Source organism: Callithrix jacchus, chromosome X (genome assembly GCF_049354715.1).
Source record: "Callithrix jacchus isolate 240 chromosome X, calJac240_pri, whole genome shotgun sequence".
Classification (NCBI taxonomy): domain Eukaryota; kingdom Metazoa; phylum Chordata; class Mammalia; order Primates; family Cebidae; genus Callithrix; species Callithrix jacchus.
Window position 1 is genome coordinate 25031575 of NC_133524.1, and position 22114 is coordinate 25053688.

General features: G+C 43.2%; 1 protein-coding gene across 1 annotated transcript; it reads right to left on the reverse strand.

Moving 5' to 3' along the window:
- Positions 1–4821: 4821 nt before the first annotated feature.
- On the reverse strand, positions 4822–8321 carry LOC100387960 (transcription factor SPT20 homolog-like 2). The gene is made up of 2 exons (XM_078362715.1): positions 8273–8321; positions 4822–8057 (listed from the first exon to the last, which is right to left on the reverse strand). Exon 2 carries the CDS (start codon positions 8035–8037, stop codon positions 4957–4959), a length of 3081 nt encoding a protein of 1026 aa, XP_078218841.1. The 5' UTR covers positions 8038–8057; positions 8273–8321; the 3' UTR covers positions 4822–4956.
- Between the last annotated feature and the right edge of the window lie 13793 nt (positions 8322–22114).

The window sequence follows — 22114 nt, forward strand, 5'->3', positions numbered from 1 at the left end:
TATTACCATTTCCCACCTTCCTGCTCTTCTTCTGTTTCTTGCTATGCTTTCTCAGCTTCCTTTTCAGGCTTATTCTTTTCTTCCCAACCTGTAAATATTGGCCTTCTTCAAGGCTCAATCCTAGACTTTCTTCTTTATATATTTAGCTGCTATGTTGTTTGAGATATACAAGTTTTCATATTATTGGTTTCTTTTTCTTTTTTGAGACAGAGTCTCGCTCTGTAGCCCAGGCTAGAGTGTAGTGGTGCAATCTCAGCTCACTGCAACCTCTGCCTCCTGGGTCCTGGTTCAAGCAATTCTCCTGCCTCAGCCTCCTGAGTAGCTGGGATTACAGGCACATGCCACTATGCCCAGCTAATTTTTGTATTTTTAGTAGAGACAGGGTTTCACCATGTTGGCCAGGCTGGGCTAGTCTTGAACTCCTGACCTCGTGATCTGCCCACCTTGGCCTCCCAAAGTGCAGGGATTACAGGTGTGAGCCACCACATCCAGCTGCTTATTTTCTTAAACTATGTTTGCTGTCCTTCTATAACTTTTCTCTGCAGATGAAATACTAAAGTCCTGGAGATGTAAGGTTATTTTAATTCAATTTTATGGAAAAAGATATTTAATGACTTGCCATACTACTAAGATTCTATCACAGTACTCCTCTATCTTACCAGTAAGAACAAACTCATCTTTCTTTAATCAACAGGTTGTCTTGGTGACATTTCAGGGAGGCAGCAAGCAACAAAAACAAATGACAATAGTGATATTAACTGAGAGGTGGGAGAAATGGAAGTGGGACCTGAAGACAGCCTGTTCAATAACAATAAGATGTTATTATTGCTTTTAAGAAATAAAAGTTTTGGCCAGGCGTGGTGGCTCACAACTGTGATCCCAAGCACTTTGGGAGGCCGAGGCAGGCAGATCACAGGGTCAGGAGATCAAGACCATCCTGGCCAACATGGTGAAACCTCGTCTCTACTAAAATACAAAAAAATATTAGGCAGGGTGGTGCATGCCTGTAGTCCCAGCTACTCAGGAGGCTGAGGCAGGGGAATCGCTGAACCCAGGTGGCGGAGGTTGCAGTGAGCTGATATCGTGCCACTGCACTCCAGCTGGGTGATGGAGCAAGACTCCATCTAAAAAAAAAAAAAAAGAAATATAAGTTTTTTAGAATTGGGTGTTTCCCCCAAAGCAGAAGTCTAATACAGAATGATAGCTATTTAAACTTGTCACTTATAAGTACAAATTCTCTGTGCAGATACACATAACTGGACTTCCTGGGTTGGTCAATACTTTTCTCTTATAATCTTATTTCTGTCATCTCCTTGGTCTGTGTCCTGACCTCTGACTTGTGGTAGGGCAATAAGTCACTAAAATCTTGAACCTGCCTCTATTAGGTTGGTGCAAAAGTAATTGTGCTTCTTGTCATTAAAAGTAATGGCAAAAACTGGCCGGGTGTGGGGGCTCATGTCTGTAATCCCAGCACTTTGGGAGGCTGAGGCAGGTGGATCCCCTGAGGTCAGGAGTTCGAGACCAGCCTGGCCAACATGGTGAAACCCCATCTCTACTAAAAGTAAAAAAAATTAGCCAGGTGCAGTGGCGTATGGCTGCAATCCCAGCTACTAGGGAGACTGAGGCAGGAGAATCACTTGAATCTGGGAGGCGGAGGTTGCAGTGAGCTGAGATTGTACCACTGCACTACAACCTGGGCAACAAGAGGGAAAACTCCATCTCAAAAAAAAAAAAAACAAAAACGTAATGGCAAAAACAACAATTACTTTTGCACCAACCTATTTCTCATTCTTTCTATTGTGTACTCATCTACTGATATTTCATTGTTCTGTAAATCTAGCTGGAATTACTAAAGGACACAATGAGATGAGGACTGAATAAAATTTAGGTCCTAAAGAGGCATTTTTACTTTTTTTTGGTCTGTCTTCTCCCCTATCTCCAACATTATTGTGGAAAATCCTCCTTATATAGTTGTTTAAATAAATACCTACTCTGGGGTTTAATTTCAAGGGTTATATTCTTTCCTCTTCATCATTGTGGGAGGTGCATCCAATTATCAACCTTGTCAAGGATCATTATAAGGAAATAAAGACAATCAAATGATAACCAGAAACAAAACTCAATTTATTTGTCTGCCTGGGAAGGGAAGGTCACATCACTGAAGCACAAATTTGGCTGTTGTCTCTATGTATTAATTGAAAGAAACAGAGGGAAAGGAGAAAGCACACCAAATTTGGCAAGATACTGAGTTTGGGTCACTGCTTAGCTCTGAAGGTCATGCATTAAACTCTTCTCTACAACTGCTCATTGCACTGGTTCGCTTCTTAAAAGTGCAGGCACCATTCCCAGTTATGTCCGGAATGATCTGATGGACTTGGTGTCACTCAGGAAATTCGATGTGTTTGCTTGAAGTTGGCCTAATCGTTAATAGCATTGGTAGCACATTTAGTAAAAGGGTTCATCAAGTAAAACTCACTGGATACCTTTCTCTTTACTGATGTCTTTTGGAACTGCCAGATCAAATTTCCTTTTATTTCATTAAGGCAAAAGGCAGAGAAAGATACATGTGTACTTAGAAAAAAATATTACATAGACAGGGTGCCCTTCAAGGTTGTAACAGAGCCAAATATGAGGTGCTAGAACAGATGCTTGTATATGAATATTGACAGCAGCTCTAGCACAGTTGCCAAAAGGTAGAAACAACCCAAGTGTCCATCATCAGATGAATTAATAAACAAAAATGTGCTAAATACAAACAATGGAATGTTACTGAACCACAGAAAGGAACAAAGTAGCAATATATTTTACAACATGGAAAAACTTGAAACACATTATGCCGAATGAAAGAGGTCAGACATAAACGACCACATACTGTGACATTTACAGGAAGTATTTAGGTAAATCCATAGAAACAGAAAGCAAACTGGTGGTTGCCGGAGGCTAGGGGTGTGAAGATGACAAGCTAGTGCTTAATGGGTACGGAGATTCTTGGTGGGTGATGAACTTGTTTCCGAACAGAAGGGGTAGTTGTACAACATCATGAATATACTAAATGCCACTTTACAATTGTACTTTAAATGGTTGGTTTAAATGGTTCTGTGATTACTCCTTGGTTGTTAGGAAAAAGAAAGACAAAACAAAAGGGCAAAGAAGTTCATGGTTCTTTGAGTCTCACTGGAACAAGGAAAAAAATGAGGGAGCAGGAACTGCTGAACAACTGATGAGGAAGAATAAAGAGAAAAAAGACAGAGAAAGAAGGGGGTTCTACTTAAGAAACAAGGTACAAATATTTGAAAAGCAAACAAATAAAATGGATTTTCAAATGTTTTGCTATTAACTTCTTACAAACAACCTACAAAAAATGTAAATGATTTTATAGAGAGAGAATACAAGACATCCAAGAAGAGCCTTTTCAAGGCCAGTGAGAGAACGTGGCTCTGGGGGGTACTAGGCACAGACAGGGCCTTTGAAAGGGCAGGGGACTGTCACACAAGCAGATCTGCCACCAATTCCATTCCACAGCTTTGGAGGTCTCCAATGTACTCAATCGCAGTGTGACAAGCATCACTGTATTGTACTTTCTTTTCATTTCATTTTTCGAAATGAATGTGTAATAATTTCATTTCCTATATTGTGCATAAAACTGTTAATCTGATGGAATTGATAGAATATTAATAGAATGGAATTCTTCTGAAAGAGGGTTCTCAGAGTTCATAGGTCACTTTCATATATATTATATAGTGAGACCATTTTTAAAAAGCAATGACCTTCATGTCACATGAGACAGCCGGGATAAATCATGAGGACATTATGCCAAGTGAGATAAGCCGCTCACCAAATGACAAATGCCATATGATTCCACTTGCATGAAGTGGCCAGGGTAGTGAACTCATAGAGATAGAAAGTAGAACAATGGCTGCCAGGGACTGGGTGAGGGAAAACGGGGAGTTGGTTGGTGTTCAATGGGCATGAGTTTCAGTGTTGCAAGATGAAGGTCTGGAGATCCACAACACAATGGGGGTGTATTTAATACTACTGAACCATGCACTTAAAAATAGCTAAATTGGGCCATTTTAGATTGCTATGTTTTTACCCCCATTAAAAAAATTTAAATCCCACTCTTCTTGTTAAAATAGTAACTTAAAATTAAAATCTTGTTAAAATACTAACTTAAACATTGTTGGCATTGCCATTTTATGGCTGTAGAGAAATTATACATTTCACAAGTTTAAACTCAACCCGGTTGGGAATTGGACACTTTAAAACACTATATTAAAAATAATTATATCAACAGCAGCAACGACAACGAAAGGAGTAACTTAAGCAAAACAATGCTCCTTTAGGAAATCACTTTCCTGTTTCTATATCAAAATCAGTGGACTGTGCTTCTATGTCAAGTGAGTACCTTAAAATGTAAAATACCTACACATGAAAAAACCAAAACTCAAGTAAAAACTGGGAATTCATTTGGGTCAGTGCTCCTGTGCTTATAAAAGAGAGGCTAGGGGAGGGATAGCAGGGGGTGGAGAGATAGGAGAGGGATAACATTAGGTGAAATATCCAATGTAGATGTGGGAGGGGGGAAGGATGCAGCAAACTACCAAGCCATGTGTATATCTATGTAGCAAACCTGCACGTTCTACACATGTACCCCAGAAGCTAAAGTATAATAATAATAACAATAATAATAATAAGAGAGAGATAGACAGACACAAACTACCACAAGCCTCAGGGTGCTGGAGGGGTTGGCTTGCCTCCGTTCGTCTGACCTACTGACTGGCTCTCTGCTTGCCCAACTGGATGTGGCTGCACTATTGGAATAGCACCTGTAGCCAAAAACACTGGCTGCTGCAGGACTCTCAACTGCTGTGTCTGGCGCTGGATGGGCTGTGGCTGTGGTTGCAGCTGCAGCGGCTGTGGTTGCAGCTGTGGCTGCAGTTGCAGCTGTGGCTGCAGCTATGGCTGCGGTGGCTGTGGTTGCAGCTGTGGCTGCAGTGGCTGTGGTTGCAGCTGTGGCTGCAGTTGTGGCTGCTGTGGCTGTGGTTGCAGCTGTCGTTGCAGCTGTGGCTGCTGTGACTTTGGTTGCAGCTTTTGTTGCAGCTGTGGCTTCGTTTGCAGCTGTTGTTGCAGCTGTGGCTGCTGTGGCTTCGGTTGCAGCTGTCGTTGCAGCTGTGGCTGCTGTGGCTTCGGTTGCAGCTGTCGTTGCAGCTGTGGCTTCGTTTGCAGCTGTTGTTGCAGCTGTGGCTGCTGTGGCTTTGGTTGCAGCTTTCGTTGCAGCTGTGGCTTCGGTTGCAGCTTTTGTTGCAGCTGTGGCTTTGGTTGCAGCTTTCGTTGCAGCTGTGGCTGCAGTGGCTGCGGTTGCAGCTGTGGCTGCAGTGGCTTCAGTTGCAGCTGTGGCTGCAGTGGCTGCAGTTGCAGCTGTGGCTGCAGTGGCTTCAGTTGCAGCTGTGGCTGCAGTGGCTGCAGCTGTGGCTGCTGTGGCTGCAGTTGCAGCTGTAGTTGCAGCTGTGGCTGCAGTGGCTGTAGTTGCAGCTGTGGCTGCTGTGGCTTCGGTTGCAGCTTTCGTTGCAGCTGTGGCTTCAGTGGCTGCAATTGCAGCTGTGGCTGCTGTGGCTGCAGTTGTAGCTGTCGTTGCAGCTGTGGCTGCAGTGGCTGCAGCTGTCGTTGCAGCTGTGGCTGCAGTGGCTGCAGTTGCAGCTGTTGCTGCAGTGGCTGCAGTTGCAGCTGTCGTTGCAGCTGTGGCTGCCGTGGCTGCAGTTGCAGCTGTGGCTGCAGTGGCTGCAGCTGTGGCTGCTGTTGCAGCTGTCGTTGCAGCTGTGGCTGCAGTGGCTGCAGTTGCAGCTGTGGCTGCAGTGGCTGTGGCTGCTGCTGCCTCAAGACAAAGGGGAGCTGGGCCCCCTGCTGAGGAACCTGAGCAGAGCCAGGCAGAGCCAACACAGCTGCCTGGGGCTGGGGCTGCAGACCACTTCTGGCTCCAGTGAGGTTCACGTTAAGAAGTTGCTGAGCAGGGAAGGCCTGCCCTTGAGTGCCCAAACCTTGCATGGAACCCTGTGGTCCTGGCTGAGGAAGGTGAGCAGCTGTGGGCTGCTGGGGTTGCAGCAGGGAAGGCAGCTGATGGAGCTGCTCCTGTGAGCCACTCAGAACCACAGGGCCCTGCAGAATCTGGAGGAAAGTCATAGGCCTGAGACCTTCAGGAGTATTTAGGAAAAGCTGAGAGGGTGCTGGAGAAGATGCCTGCACTGCACCGGACCTTGCCTCTGGTAGCGGACCTCCTGAGGACTGAAGGCCACTACCACTGATTCCTGTAGGAGCTGGGCCACCACAGCCAGGGACCTGCACAGGCTTGGAACTGCTCCCCAAATCCTGGGCTCCGTGGACTCGGCCCACCACATTGGAGTCTGTCCCGACCGGAATGGCCAATGGAGGGGGCCTGATAACTTGAATGAGATGCACAGAGGACTTCTGAGAATGACTTGGTGCCACAGAAGCAGCAGCAGGAGCAGGAGGAGGAGGAGGAGGAAGAGGAGGAGGAGGAGGAGGAGGAGGAGGAGGAGGAGGAGCAGCAGCAGCAGGAAATGGACGCTTAAGAGAGCTGCCTGCCTGTTGTGGGGGAAAACTGTTATCCCAGGAACTCTTTCCTGAGCTTGAGGGAAGTTGGGTGTAGGGAGGTGGATGTTTCTTTCCTTTCCCCAATACTGAAGCCTGGACCCACACAGGCTTAGGCTGTTCTGGTGCTTTCCCTGAAGAGAGCTGACTGACACTGGCTGGGCCACTGGAGCTGAATGACATCTTGTCTGGACCTTTGACTTTGCTCTGCACTGATTCCTGGGCCCAACTCACTGTCCTCCAAGCATCAGCCTCTGGCTCAAGCCTGAGACCAGCTGAATGGTCACCTGGCAAGGGCTGGCAGGGAGACTTCTGGCCCTTCTGCCTGGCTTTTTTACGTGGCCATATTTCACCACTGAGAAACGGATCATTAAACGACTGCATCACGCTCGGCTTGGTGTCCCAGGCCTGATAGCCAGCATCCCATCCAAATCCGAAAGGGTCTTCTACCTCCTGGGCTGGCCAGATTGGAAACGGGGGGTCAGCAGCTGTTACAAACTGACTCCCTTTAGCAAGCTTCTCCACATCCACTTCAGAAGGCATGGCCAAATCACAGGGTATACTTTTCCACATGTCTACCCAACCTTCTGCTTTAGCAATGTCCAGCTCATAAGGCTGACCCACTTCTTCTTCTTCTTTTTGGCCAGAAATTGACACTGTTAGCTCAGGAGGGGGTGAATAGTCAGAATGCTCCTGCTGAGGCTTTACAGAGGGCCATGAATACCTCTTGAGGCACTGTTTCATCGGGTCGGTATTCATCTTTTGCCTGTTTTCGGTGCAGGCAACTGCTACAGAAGGATCAAGACACAGTGGTTCAGCTGTCGCTAAGGTCAGTTGTCTCTCAAGCTCAAGTTTGTCCTCCTGGCTCCATTTCCGGCTATCTCCTGTCATTGACTTCACATCATGGGCCAAAGTCTGCATCGTTGGGCGTAGGAGAATATGCCTACTTTGGTAACCAGGGGGTTGCATATTACTGGACTGCCTGTAGTCACGGACTTCTACTATGACACATCCACTATGAAAAATGTTAACTGAAGCTTTATCCAGGACATCAGCCAAAGCAGGGGGTAATTCTTCTGCATCCAAATAGTTGAGCAATGCCGTTTCATCATAAGGCAGTCGAATGGTCTCTGCAAAGGACCCGTCTTTTCTCTGGAGCATCACAGAATACCCCTGATTGCCTGGGTATAGATTGACCACTAAACACGGCAAGGAATCTCTCCTAACAAGCTTTTCTAACAAATTTACATTGCTTCTCAATTCCTGAGCATCCTCAGGCTCTTTTCCACATTCCTCAACATAAATGTCATGAAGTTTTTCCTGTAGAGTTTTTCCCGCCCTAGGTGAGTATCTCCTGCTAGGAGGTCTCTGTTGGGCACTTTCAATGATATTCTCTGCGCGATCCAGAGCCTGTTCTAAATCGCGATCCATTGTAACAGAAAACAGAGGCCCTAAAAGGAGAGAAAACGCATGTGTGTTGGTGAAGCGGGGTGGCTGTCGCGGCTGTCATATTAATCTACAGGCCCACAAGACGCCGCCAAGTCCACACTGAGTCCCGCAAGATGCCACAAGTCCACACTGACTTCAACATGGGTACCTGCCCAGAAACCCGCCCCCAGGGAAGAGCTACAGACCACTGTTTGGGGGTTTCTAAAAACATCGGTACCTGAAGGGTCGTCGTCACGGCCGGCTGGGGCTTCGTGTCTCTGCCTGCTGGACCGGAAGTGAACCTGAGGGCCGGGGTCAGCGCCTGGGCCCGTATGTGCGCATGCGCACTCGCCGCACACCGCTGGTTCCCGATCTACTGCCTCTGTGGCCTCCTGGGCGCGAGGCTCACCCGCCGAACTTCCGGTTCTGCGGCCCGCACTTACATTCGACTACTTGCCATTTTACTTCGAAAGCGTACGTGCAAAAGCACAAGTCACCAACAACAGTACAGAGGCATCATTCTTACCGTTCATAGACATCAGTTTCCACAGGAATGCCACTGCCGGGAAAGTCACGGAAAGTTGTCACCGGTCTTGGTGGAAACTTCAAGAATTGTTGGCTCTTTTGGAATCTCTTGCCATCAGTGGCAGGGCTGCTGCTGGTAATCATCAGCCACCGGGCCGCCTAATGAGCCCGCAGTAGCAGTGCTTCTGTGCAGAGACGTCACAGGTTTGTGGCAAGCGTCAGGATTCTTCGTGTCGTCGTCCGGTGAGCTCCCGCCTGGGGGTGTCCACTTAGATGCACACAGAATGTGACGTTCGTTTACATAACCACTCACCTTTTATTTCCCTATGTGTTGATTAGGGACTTGCACATTAAAAAATTATGTGGTGGGTCATTACATCGTCTATGGGTTACAGTTCAGGATGGTAGAGAGACATGAAACCATTCATTTCTCCAAGGTGATTTGCATCTGAGAAGGATGAGAACAGTTGCTCCAGGTGATGGCAATAAATTTTCAATGATTACAGTAAACTGTAGACCTTAACTAAAGTCCTTATGACGGATTTGCAGGGCTATCATTCAGTCCCTGGTAATTTATGGGACATTGTTTTCCATAACTTTGTTGCTTTGAAATCTCCCAGTTTGTTTGTTTGTTTGTTTTTGTTTTATTGGACACGGTCAATAATGCTTTTCTGGTGATAACTACTCCATAGCCTGTTTTTTCAATCTGTAAGTGTGATCCAAATTCTTCCCCTCCCTCAGCTGATATCCCAGGATTCATCTCACTTATTAGAGTGGCATATCTGCCCGCCCTGCCATGGGATGGACTTGGTCTTCATTTGGTGAATTACCAGTGTCTTCAGTTGGGTTTCCCCAAAAGCATTCCCAGAGGAGAGGATTTGAGTGGGAGTAGTTTCTTTGGGTGCTAATCCTGAGAAACACTGGTGACCTGAGTCAGGGTTGGGAAAAAAAGACAAAGAAAGGTGTATTCCTGAGCACAAGCAGCTCTGGACAACTGGTCCATGCTGGGGACCATGGAAGTCAGTACAGAATAAGTCTGAGATTGTTCTGTTCTAGAGGCAAGGAAGCTGGGGTGTTTATTCATCCACTTCTCTTTCTCATTGACTGAGGACAGTCCTAGGAGCATTATTCCCTGACACTTCTGGTTGCCACATACAAGGGCCATCCATGCTGATGTGGCTCAAGGATGCCCTCAGTGTCACAGGTGCTTGCAGTAAGACTCCGTTTGTATGTACAGAATGGTGAGTGCCAAGGGGAGATGGACAGTGAACTGGCAGCATTAGCTACATTTAGGGCTGAAGGTAAGTGGGAGAAATTCAACCATTCATTCATTTTTCTTTCTTGAGACAGAGTCTTGCTCTGTTGCGCAGGCTGCTGGAGTAGAGTGGTGCAATCTTGGCTCACTGCAATCTCTGCCTCCCAGGTTCAAGCAATCCTCTTACCTCAGCCTCTCAAGTAGCTGGGACTATAGGTGTGCATCACCACGCCTGGCTAATTTTTGTATTTTTAGTAGAGACACGGTTTCACCATGTTGGCCAGGCTGGTCTCAAACTCCTGGCCTCAAGTGATCCACCTTCCTTGGCCTCCCAAAGTGCTGGGATTACAGGTGTGAGCCACCATGCCTGGCCCCATTCATTCTTGATTATGTAGATAATGTGCTATGTCATATATCCAGGCATATGGAGAAGTAAAATTGTATTCCATCTAAGTGAAATGGGCAATTTCATGTTAGGTTTTTTTTCATGTATTAAAGCCAACAAGACCAAAAATGGAGGATGTGACCCACTCTTGACTCCCCAGAGGGAAGACCCCAAGGCTGCATGGGCCACAGGTACAGTAGAAGAGGCTGTGAACCTGTGCGTGTGTTCCGACATGCATTACTAGGCCTGACAGTGCTTATGATGGCTTGGCCATCCCCTTCACTTGAGCTGCCTAATTGTCAGGCATTTCCACAATATGAGGTTTTTTTTTTTTTTAATTTCTCTGAGTGCACACCATCCTTCAAACCTTCCAAGCATGCTAATGAGTACACTGGTTAATTATAAGAACATCAACTGCAGCTCTCCCCTGTAGCAGCTCAGCAGAGAATAGCACAAGCTGAGAAAGCTCATGGACAAGCTAAAATTTGCTAGAGGAATAAGAGATTTCAATTAATTGCAAGATAATCGTCCTAATTTACAATTAGCAAACTACTTTGGTCTATACCCATTGAGGTCTAGGTCTAGGTCTTTGCCACCTCTTCCCTGCTGCCATTAATTAGAGGGACTAGCAGAGAATTTTAAAATACAGGGCCCAAAGACTGCAGAAGGTGAAGATACTGTTGCCTGCTGGTTAACCCTTCACCACTTGTTTTGTCACTGTATTTCTCCTGTGATCAGGCCCCAGCTGTAGTAAAGCAAACCTTAGGTAACATTGTAGCTCTGAGATTGAGTGAAGATCACTTTCCATAGCCTTCTACATCATTCAGTGCTTCCACATCTGCTAAGAGTTATTTATTGGATTTAAGAGCATCTCACAACCCATAAGTGCTGCACAGCATATTAATCTTTCCCCTTCTTCTTTTTCCCTCTTTTTCTTTTCTCAAACTCTATCCCACTTCCCTTTCTTCCAGTTGCCCATCCTTTAACCATTTTACTGAAGAGTAAATCAAATTGGATTTTGTTCTGTTAAGACTTTCATTCTGCTCTCTAAGTAGCCACATCCTAAGACAGGGTTTCTCCCTCTCTGTATTATTCCCATTTGTCATGGGGTTGTCCTGTCCATTGTAGGATTTTTACTAGCATCCATGGCCTCTACTCACTATATGCCCCTCCCATTTATGACAATCAAAAATGTCTCCATACACTGCTGAATGTTCCCTGGGGAACAAAATCATTCCTGATTAAGAGCCACCACCCTGTGGTATCACAAAACCAGGTCTAGAGAAATAAAGCAGCAATCTCTAAACCACAAAATGCTTTCCACCTCAATTTCTAGGATGGTTCAGTGACAGGTGTGATTTTTAAAATGTTACTTTTATTTTTACTGTGATGGCTGTTATGGATGGCCCTGAATTACTTTACTAATGCTCTAAATCTGCCATTGTACCTGATTAATAAATAGAGCCCGTGGCCAGTGGGAGAGATGCAAACAAAAACCTCATTAGATTTTCAGAAGCTATCTTTAAAAAAATAAACTAGCAAAGATATTTTTGTTCATCTGCCTGGTAAATGTCAATAACCATTTAAAATTTTTCTAGATTTATTTAACAGTTAAGAACCTTTGCTCATTTCAATAACGTATCTTTGGTCTTCATTTAGTATTTGTTCTTTCAGAGTGTGTTATCAGCACTTTATTTTGCTTTCTTAATGTCACAGCATCCCTGGGCTTGTTCTTTAGACCATTTTTTCTCTATTTACACTCAGTCATTTGAGGAACTGATCTGTTCTTATGGCTTTAGGTACCATCTACACCCTAATGGTTTCCAAATATATAGCTCCAGCCTGGACCTCTCCCCTGAACTACAGACTCATAACCTCAAGCTTCCTACTCAAAATCTCCTCCTGACTGCTGAATGGGAATTTTCTATTTAACATGTCCAAATTGGATTCTTTATCTCCTACCCAAACTTGCTCCTTTGGCGGTGTATTGGTGGGGTTCAAACAGGAATTGGAATCACTGTAAGTAATATGGAATTACATTTGCTTATAGTGACCAGACCCCACAAATCATAGGAGACCCTAGGGAAGTAAATATGTAGAAGAGGACAATTGGAGGATTGGAGAAAAGTCATTAACCAGGGATCACAAAAGGAAGCTGGTGAAGAAGTCTATGGAGGGCTGTTGTCTCTGCATCTGGGCGTGAGCCTGTTGCTAATGCGGGTCAGTAGAGCAGGCAGCATTTAAGTAAAGCTGGACATGAAGTGAGAGAACAAGGGCCATCTAGAACACATAAAGACTAACTGGAACCAGCAAGGACAAACCTGAATCTGGCTCTCATTGCCTCTAACCTTGACGATTCAGGTGACTTGCAGAAGGAGCTGACTCCCTTTGCCATGGAGCTACACAGGCACCTGGGCCAGGACTCAGAAAAGCTGAAGGAGAATATCCAGTGGGAGCTGGGGGAGCTGGGGGCCCAGCTACTGCCTACTCCCCAACTCCCACCAATGTGAGCCAGTAGATCAGCGATGTGTGTGAGCTGCAGTGGTACCTGGTGCCTGACACTGACCTTAAGAATGATGGAGGCAGCAAACCACATTGCCATGTATGTACCTATGCAACAATCCTGCATGTTCTGCACATGTACCCCAGAACCTAAAGTGCAATAAAAAAAAAAAAAAGAATGTAATGGCTGCTGCTTCAATCACGACTTCCACATCTCATCAAAATTTCTCTTTTGCCCAGCCCTACCCCAGAATCATACCATACTCATGATGTTATGAGTCTAGTTCAGGAGACAGGTCCAGAGGAAAGGGAACTCTAGGAAACATAGTCCCAGCTTAGCCAAGTTGACACAGTGCAAAGCTACCCAAACAGCCTTCCCCATCGCAGGAAATGACAACTTCACTTTTCCAGTTGCTTGGACTAAAAACCTTGGAATCATCCTCAACTCTTCCATTTCTCTCTTCCTCCCTATATCCAATAACAAGTATTTGTTGAATGAAAATAAAAAATGATCTAAAATAGAAAACACATTAATTTGAAGAGTTTTTGTCTGGGGGAAGAGGAGGGAGTACCTGAAAGGGTAAGAGAAACATCGACTTCAACCATTTTTATCTAAGGCTTGCCGTGCTCCTTGTCATCGGTCTCAGTTGGCTCTATCAATTGTAGGTGTAGTTCTTAGAGGTTTCTCCCAGTTATCACAGGGAGTTCCTCAGTGATGGATTATGCATGTTCCTTGACTCTCATACCCTGAAATTACTACCTGTTGACCGTTTCACTGCTCCCTAACCCATCAGAGCATTACCAAAGAAAATAAAAGAGGAAATAGAAGACATTGAACTTCAAATTAGTCAATTGTGAACAAAGGTTTGGTGGTTTAATCAGCAAGATTTCTAGATGAAGTCTTTGAAATATCTCTGGATTTAAAATGTCCTGCTGGATGTTGGGGACAGGTCACCTAAGAGACAGGGTGGTGAAGTAGGGGGAAGGACGAAGGTTTACTTTTTTTTTTTTTTTTGACAGCATCTCACTCCTTGTTTTTATTTTTTATAGACTTTCTTAAAGAGCAGTTCTAGGTCCACAGCAAGATTGAGCAAAAGGTAGAGAGTTCCCACCTCCCTGCCCCCAACCCTTAACCTCCCTGACTATCAACATCCTACACCAGAGTGATAACGTTTGTTACAACTGATGAACTGACATTGACACATCATTATAGAAGCCCAGAATTTACATCAGGGTTCAGTCTTGGTGTTGTACATTCTATGAGTTTGTACAAATGTATAATGACATGTATTGACCATTATAGAATCATACAGAATAATTTCACTACCCTAAAAATCCTCTGTGCTCTATTTATCCCTTCCTCTCCCTAACCCCTAACAAACACTGATCTTTTTACTGTTTCCATAGTTTTCCCTTTTTTAGAATATCATATAGTTGGAATCATACAGTATGTGGCTTTTTCAGACTGGCTTCTTTCACTTAGTAATATGCATTTAAGATTCCTCCATGTCTTTTAATGGCTTGATAACTCATTTCTTTTCAGTGCCGAATAATGTTCTATTGTATAGATATGCCACATTTATCCATTCACCTACTGAAATACATCTTGGTTGCTTCCAAATTTTGGCAATTATTAATAAAGCTGCTATAAACATTCTTGTGCAGGCTTTGGTGTGAACATGAGTTTTAAACTCAGGTAAATACCAAGGTGTGTGATTGCTGGATTGTATGGTCAATTTAGTTTTGTAAGAAACTGCCAAACTCTCCTCCAAAGTGACTGTACACTCCTACCCACAATAAATGAGGGTTTCTGTTGCTCCACATACTTGCCAGCATTTGGTGTTTTCAGTGTTTTGAATTTTGGCCATCTTAATAGGTGTGTAGTGGTATCTCTTTGTTTTTGTTTCATTTTGTTGTTTGAGACAGGGTCTTGCTGTGTTGCCCAGGCTGGAGTGCAGAGGTACAGCTCACTGTAGCCTCGACCTCCCAGGCTGAGGCCATCCTCCCACCTCAGCCTCCCAAGTAGCTGTGACCACAGGCCCATGCCACCATGCCCAGCTGCTTTTTGTATTTATGTTTTTTTTGTAAAAAGGGTTTTTACCATGTTGCCCAGGCTGGTCTCGGACTCCTGAGCTCAAGCTCTCTGCCCACCTTGGCCTCCCAAAGTGCCAGGATTACAGGCGTGAGCCACTGGTGCTGGGCCTCCTTGTTTTAATTTACAATTCCCAGATGACATACATTACTGAGAACCAGCTTGGCCGGGAGACCCCCACCCAGGCGGCACTAAAGGAAATGAGAGGCAGACACCCAGATAGAACCACAAAGTGGGTCTATTCGGGGGCCCAGCAGCCTATCGAGCTGAGAGCCTCAGCGGCTGACAGCATTCTAGGCTGAAGGCCCTGAGCAGATTCTGATCCATGTAGTTATTCCCTGTTAACAGGTAATTATTATTAACAAACAGGTGGTCTGTATTTACTCATAACTCAAAAATATACCAAGTAGGCAGCTGTTATCCGCTTACCGTTATTTACAAACTAAAAGGTATTCTCCACAAGGGAGCCACAGGGGAAGGGTAGACTTAATATTTCTCAGCAATACATGTTGAGCATATTTTCATATGGTTACTTCCTATCTGTATATCTTCTCTGGTGAGGTATCCATTCAAGTCTTTTGCAGGTTGTTCATTTCCTTATTGTTGAATTTTAAGAGTTCTTTGTATATTTTGGAGGATAACAGTTCTTTGACAGCCAAAGTTTACTTTTCACTCTTTGTTTTTTGAGACTTTTGAATGGTAGAAATTATGCTAAACATAATTTAGTTTAAAAGAAACTTTAATTAGATAGTCCCTTTTCGACTATGAAGATAACCAAGTGGGCCAAACATGATTTTTCATTCTGGGAGGTGACTTCCTGATGGCTAAATAAGATAATATCAAAGTCATTTTCTTGCTAGATCCTCAAAGAAAAAGAACACCCTACAAAAATTAAACAAATTCATCTTACTTACCAATTGCTATGATGGCTGAGGAACACTGGTGTGGCACAGGGTGATTTCATTAAGGCAGTGTATTTCCCAGTTACCACGAATACTATTATTAGGTTTTGGTTGTCCTGTTCCCTCTGAGGTTCTTTCGTTTGGTGAGATATTGGAAATGTTTAGGTCATTAAAAATAGAACATAAGAGCTATGTATAAGAGAGTGGGTTTCCTTGTTTTGATAGAAAAACACATTCATCTAGTAACCCTAAGGCAAGAGAAGATATCTCACTCCATAAATCTTTCAGTCTTGCCCTATCCCAGAAGGAAGAGACCAAAGGAAACCAGTTCCATAAAATGTGTTTATCTTTATCTTGAACAGAGGCACTTGTATTCTGTTGTGGGAATTTCCGCAGAGGATTCAAGGGAGAGCTTGTGGCTGGAGTTGACTTTTCCTGTTTAAAGAAAAAAGGAATCATTAAAATTAAAGATAATTTTGTTTAGAGTTTCATCTGTGAAGAAAAAAAGAAAAAAAAAGGCATCCTTGACTTTGTGAGGACCTGAATGTTCAGTACCAGCTAATACCAGTGGCTCCTAAAGGACCTGAAAACATTGAATCCAACGATTCAAGGATAGACTTTTCCTTTCTAAACCCTGAAGTCCAGATACCATTTCCCAGGTGTTTCTTTTCATAGTTTCTTAGCTGTTGTGATCCCCCAAGAGCCTGTTGATAACTAAGGAATGTGGAGGTCGGTTAAATGATAGTCCAGCCCATTCAAAAGGCTAATTCAAGATTAACAAAGGTCTGCATTGCTGCTGGGTTTGGTTGGCCCAAGGTACTAATCACCAGGTGAGTTTTCTTTGGAAACCCACAGACCTAATATTAAGGCTGATGAAGACTGTCCTGGAATTCATTTTAGAAAGAACTACTTTCTCTGCGTGCTCTCTTCAGTGAGCTGCCCCAATCCCTGCACACTTGTCTTCCCAACTCACAAATGTTCACTAGCCCTTGTTATTCTGGATAGTGATGTCAGTGCTGGCAGCAAGGGATGTTCTGAATTTCTTTCATTAATCTGAGAGTTTTTCTCCCGAATTGCAGAAGATGAGTTACTATAGAGAAATACCTTAGAATCATAATAGTAGGCCCCCCACATACAGGAGCTATGGGTAACATAAGATAGGTGATATGTCTCTCAGTCTGTTTTGTGGTGTTATAAAGGAGTACCAGAGGCTGGGTAATTTATAAAATAAGGGGTTTATTTGGTTCACTCTTCTGCAGGCTGTACAAGAAGCACAGGGCCAACATCTGCTTCTGATGAGAGCTTCAAGAAGCTTTCACTCATGGTGAAAGGTGAAGGGGAGCACCATCACATGGAAAGAGAGGAGGAAAGGGAGTAGGAAGGGATGCCATGCTCTTTTAAACAACCAGCTCTGGTCAAACGAATAGAGTGAGAAGTCACTTATTACCACGGGGGAACCACACTAAGCCATTAGTGAGGGATCCACCCTCATGACCCAAACACTTCCCACCAACCAGTATCAACATTGAATTAAAAACCAGTAGAAAAATAGGAATTCATGAATCCACACTGATTAAACATATATAGATAGGTGGATAAATGAGTACATGAGAGAAAAGGGTGTGCTATTGCTTACGGTAGAATGCCAAGAGACGACTGGTCAATGTGGAGGATTGGGAATGTGGAAAATGATCATTTTTCAATCATCATGTGAAAGACTGGATCAAGCAAGAATCATCAATAGATATTAAATACTAGGGAAATTTTGATGAAGGACAAGATATTTTCATGATCTTTAAGTGTGTCCCCACAGATTACTCATTAGTTGCAAGAGAAGAAGCAAAACAGTAATTATACAATGGAAAAATTGGACACCTTGGCCAGGGGATCAAAACAAACATCACTAGTGAAGAAGAAATGGACATCTTATAGCTCAGATGTGATATCCTCAGAAGGATACAATATCATCTATGCTGTATTCTGACCAAGAACGTCTAACCTGAATGTAATCACAAGGAATCATTGCACAGACTTAAAACAAGGTAAAGAGGGAGGAGCAGTATTCTTTTGAAATGTCAATGTCACAAAAAGACAAAGAAAGGCTGTGGAGACATTCTAGATTAAAGGAGGTTTAAAAAAATCCCCCAAAACATGACAAGTAATATAGTACCTGAGCCTAGATACCCTGTAATAGAGGGGAAGTAAAAACACCATAAGAACATCACTAGGTCAACTGACAAAATTGAAATATGGACAGATTAGACAAAAATATTGTTCTGGCTAGGATGAAATAACAGGACCAGATTTACCCTCCTACCTTAAACAATCAGATAAAATATGTCAAATAATGTTTCTCAGACATTGGACAATAGGCAGTACAAGACAGAGATCACTAAGAGAAAGGAAACAAATAAGGCCAGCCCTACAGTTGCCTCTGCTGACTGCCTGGAGCAAGTTTCCAGGCTACAGTACAAAATGTGGAGTAGTCCTCAACTCAGCCCCCATCTCTGAGTTGAGGGGATGGAGTTAAGAATTTGGAAGGGCTCCTTATTAGTATAATGGTGAGTATGTATTGTGTATATATATATTTGGAGAGGCCAAGATGTCTAGAATTTGCAGGAAAGAAGACCAGAGAAGATAATGCTTCCCAGAGATTGAACTCTGGAGACCTGCAGAGGATTTCCCTCCAATCTTCAATTTAGTACTGATCTGTGTATTTTACTATGTTTAAAGAAACCAGGGAAACAATCTTCAAAAAGAATCAGGGGGAAACGTTCTTGGAGATCACACAGAGCTGAGAATGGTTCATCTTCCCAATAGCCAGAGTGAAGAATCCTCATAATATATGGGCATTGTGTGTACTTTGAAGAGTATTACCTCCATAGTGGGTCAATCTAGCCATAGACTAAAGGCTGCTCTAGTCTGAGTCAGCCTGACCAAGCTGAAAGGCAAGCCTTGAGGAATCAAACTGTTTCCAGGTAACTAAACTGCATGCCAGACAATAACTCAAAATTATTCACAAAGAATTAGTAAATATTATAAAAAGGACTTGCAAAAACTCCTGCACTTAACAATGGATCCAACATCTTGCATACAATTAGTCAGTGACTGTATTATGGTTATTAAGAGACTATCTCTATTCTTAGGAAATACATACGGAACCATTTGGCATCAAGGGCCATAGTGTGGAAAACTTGCAAAGGGGCAAGGGTGGAGAATAGGTGAATCTGAGTAAAGGGCATACAAGTTTCTTTGGACTATTTTTATTCTTACAACTTTTTATAAGTTTGAAATTATTTCCAAGTAATTCCAAAAAGAAGGCTAAAAAAAAAAACTATGTTTCTTGTACCTCAGATTAGCATAATTCCTTCTAGACTGAGCTATGATGGTGCTCAATCTAGCCACAGGAACCTGTGTAACTTTTAATTATCAACTGCTGCAGAGAATACAATATAGCATTTAGGATGGCTCCTGCAAAGGCACCAAATTGGAAAAAAGAGAAGAGAAATTTAACAAGTAGCTAATTTGCCCATGATGGGCATTTAGAAATCCTTTAATTAAGTGTTACCTTTTCTTCCTCATCAGCCAATCCCTATATTTTGCTGAAGCAAGGTATTTTTCAGTAGTTTGCTTTCTTCCAACCTGTTCTGAGGTCCTGTCAATTGCATTCTGACCTCGTGCAACCAAGAGACTTTCTGACCTAAGTGTTGGGGAAATCTGACTTACTGTGCAAAGGAGTAAATCCTCCTAGTGTGAGGCAACCAGAAATAGGGAGACCTGTTCCTGGTGTCACTGGAGCAGAGCAATTCCAACCAATAGTTGATTTTTTTTACTTGCATTTTAGGTTTTGGGGTACATGTGAAGAACATGCAAGATAGTTGCATAGGTATACACATGGCAGTGTGATTTGCTGCCTTCCTCCCCTTCACCCACATCTGGCATTTCTCCCCATGCTATCCCTCCCCAGCTCTCCCCCCCACGCTGTCCCTCCCCTATTCCCCCCAATAGACCCCAGTGTGTAGTGCTCCCCTCCCTGTGTCCATGTGTTCTCATTGTTCATCACCCGCCTATGAGTGAGAACATGCGGTATTTCATTTTCTGTTCTTGTGTCAGTTTGCTGAGAATGATGTTCTCTAGATTCATCCATGCCCCTACAAATGACACAAACTCATCATTTCTGATTGCTGCATAATATTCCATGGTGTATATGTGCCACATTTTCCCTGTCCAGTCTATCATCGACGGGCATTTGGGTTGGTTCCAGATCTTTGCTATTGTAAACAGTGCTGCAATGAACATTCGTGTGCATGTGTCCTTATAGTAGAACAATTTATAGTCCTTTGGATATATACCCAGTAATGGGATTGCTGGGTCAAATGGAATTTCTATTTCTAGGTCCTTGAGGAATCACCACACTGTCTTCCACAATGGTTGAACTAATTTACACTCCCACTGGCAGTGTAAAAGTGTTCCTATTTCTCCATATCCTCTCCAGCATCTGTTATCTCCAGATTTTTTAATGATCACCATTCTAACTGGCATGAGATGGTATCTCAATGTGGTTTTGATTTGCATCTCTCTAATGACCAGTGATGATGAGCATTTTTTCATATGTTTGTTGGCCTCATGTATGTCTTCTTTTGTAAAGTGTCTGTTCATATCCTTTGCCCATTTTTGAATGGGCTTATTTGTTTTTTTCTTGTAAATCTGTTTTAGTTCTTTGTAAATTCTGGATATCAGCCCTTTGTCAGATGGGTAAACTGCAAAATTTTTTTCCCATTCTGTTGGTTGCCGATTCACTTTAATGACTGTTTATTTTGCCGTGCAGAAGCTGTGGAGTTTGATTAGGTCCCATTTGTCTATTTTGGCTTTTGTTGCCAATGCTTTTGGTGTTTTGGTCATGAAGTCCTTGCCTACTCCTATGTCCTGAATGGTTTTGCCTAGATTTTCTTCTAAGGTTTTTATTATGCCAGTCTTATGTTTAAGTCTTTAATCCATCTGGAGTTAATTTTAGTGTAAGGTGTCAGGAAGGGGTCCAGTTTCTGCTTTCTGCACCTGGCTAGCCAGTTTTCCCAACACCATTTATTAAACAGGGAATCCTTTCCCCATTGCTTGTTTTTGTCAGGTTTATCAAAGATTGTATGGTAGTAGATATGTTGTGTTGCCTCTGATGCCTCTGTTCTGTTCCATTGGTCTATATCTCTGTTTTGGTACCAGTACCATGCTGTTTTGATTACTGTAGCCTTGTAGTATAGTTTGAAGTCTGGTAGTGTGATGCCTCCTGCTGTGTTCTTAGAATTGACTTGGCTATGTGGGCTCTCTTTTGGTTCCATATGAAGTTTAAGGTGGTTTTTTCCAGTTCTATGAAGAAGGTCATTGGTAGCTTGATGGGGATAGCGTTGAGTCTGTAAATTACTTTGGGCAGTATGGCCATTTTCATGATATTGATTCTTCCTAACCATGAACATGGAATGTTTCTCCATCTGTTTGTGTCCTCTCTTATTTCATTGAGCAGTGGTTTGTAGTTCTCCTTGAAGAGGTCCTTTACGTTCCTTGTTAGTTGTATTCCTAGGTATTTTATTCTCTTTGTAGCGATTGTGAATGGCAGTTCGTTCTTGATTTGGCTCTCTTTCAGTCTGTTATTGGTGTATAGGAATGCTTGTGATTTTTGCACATTGATTTTTGTATCCTGAGACTTTGCTGAAGTTGCATATCAGTTTCAGGCGATTTGGGGCTGACATGATGGGGTCTTCTAGGTATAAAATCATGTCGACTGCAAATAGAGACAATTTGACTTCCTCCTTTCCTATTTGAATACCCTTTATTTCTTTTTCTTGCCTGATTGCTCTGGCTTGAACTTCCAGTACTATATTGAATAGGAGTGGTGAGAGAGGGCATCCTTGTCTAGTGCCAGATTTCAAAGGGAATGCTTCCAGTTTTTGCCCATTCAGTATGATATTGCCTGTGGTTTGTTGTAAATAGCTTTTATTACTTTGAGATACGTTCCATCAATACCGAGTTTATTGAGGGTTTTTAGCAAAAAGAGCTGTTGAATTTTGTCAAAGGCCTTCTCTGCGTCAATTGAGATAATCATGTGGTTTTTGTTTTTGGTTCTGTTTATGTGGTGAATTACGTTTATAGACTTGCGTATGTTGAACCAGCCTTGCATCCCCGGGATGAATCCTACTTGATCATGATGGATAAGCTTTTTGATGTGTTGTTGCAATTGGCTTGCCAGTATTTTATTGAAGATTTTTGCGTCTATGTTCATCATGGATATTGGCCTGAAGTTTTCTTTTCTTGTTGAGTCTCTGCTGGGTTTTGGTATCAGGATGATGTCGGTCTCATAAAATGATTTGGGAAGGCTTCCCTCTTTTTGAATTATTTGAAATAGTTCCAGAAGGAATGGTAACAGTTCC

What these genes read in the sequence shown, in the direction of transcription:
- LOC100387960 (XM_078362715.1), bottom strand. Translation starts at nt 8,037, where the DNA reads ATGGATCGCGATTTAGAACAGGCTCTGGATCGCGCAGAGAATATCATT.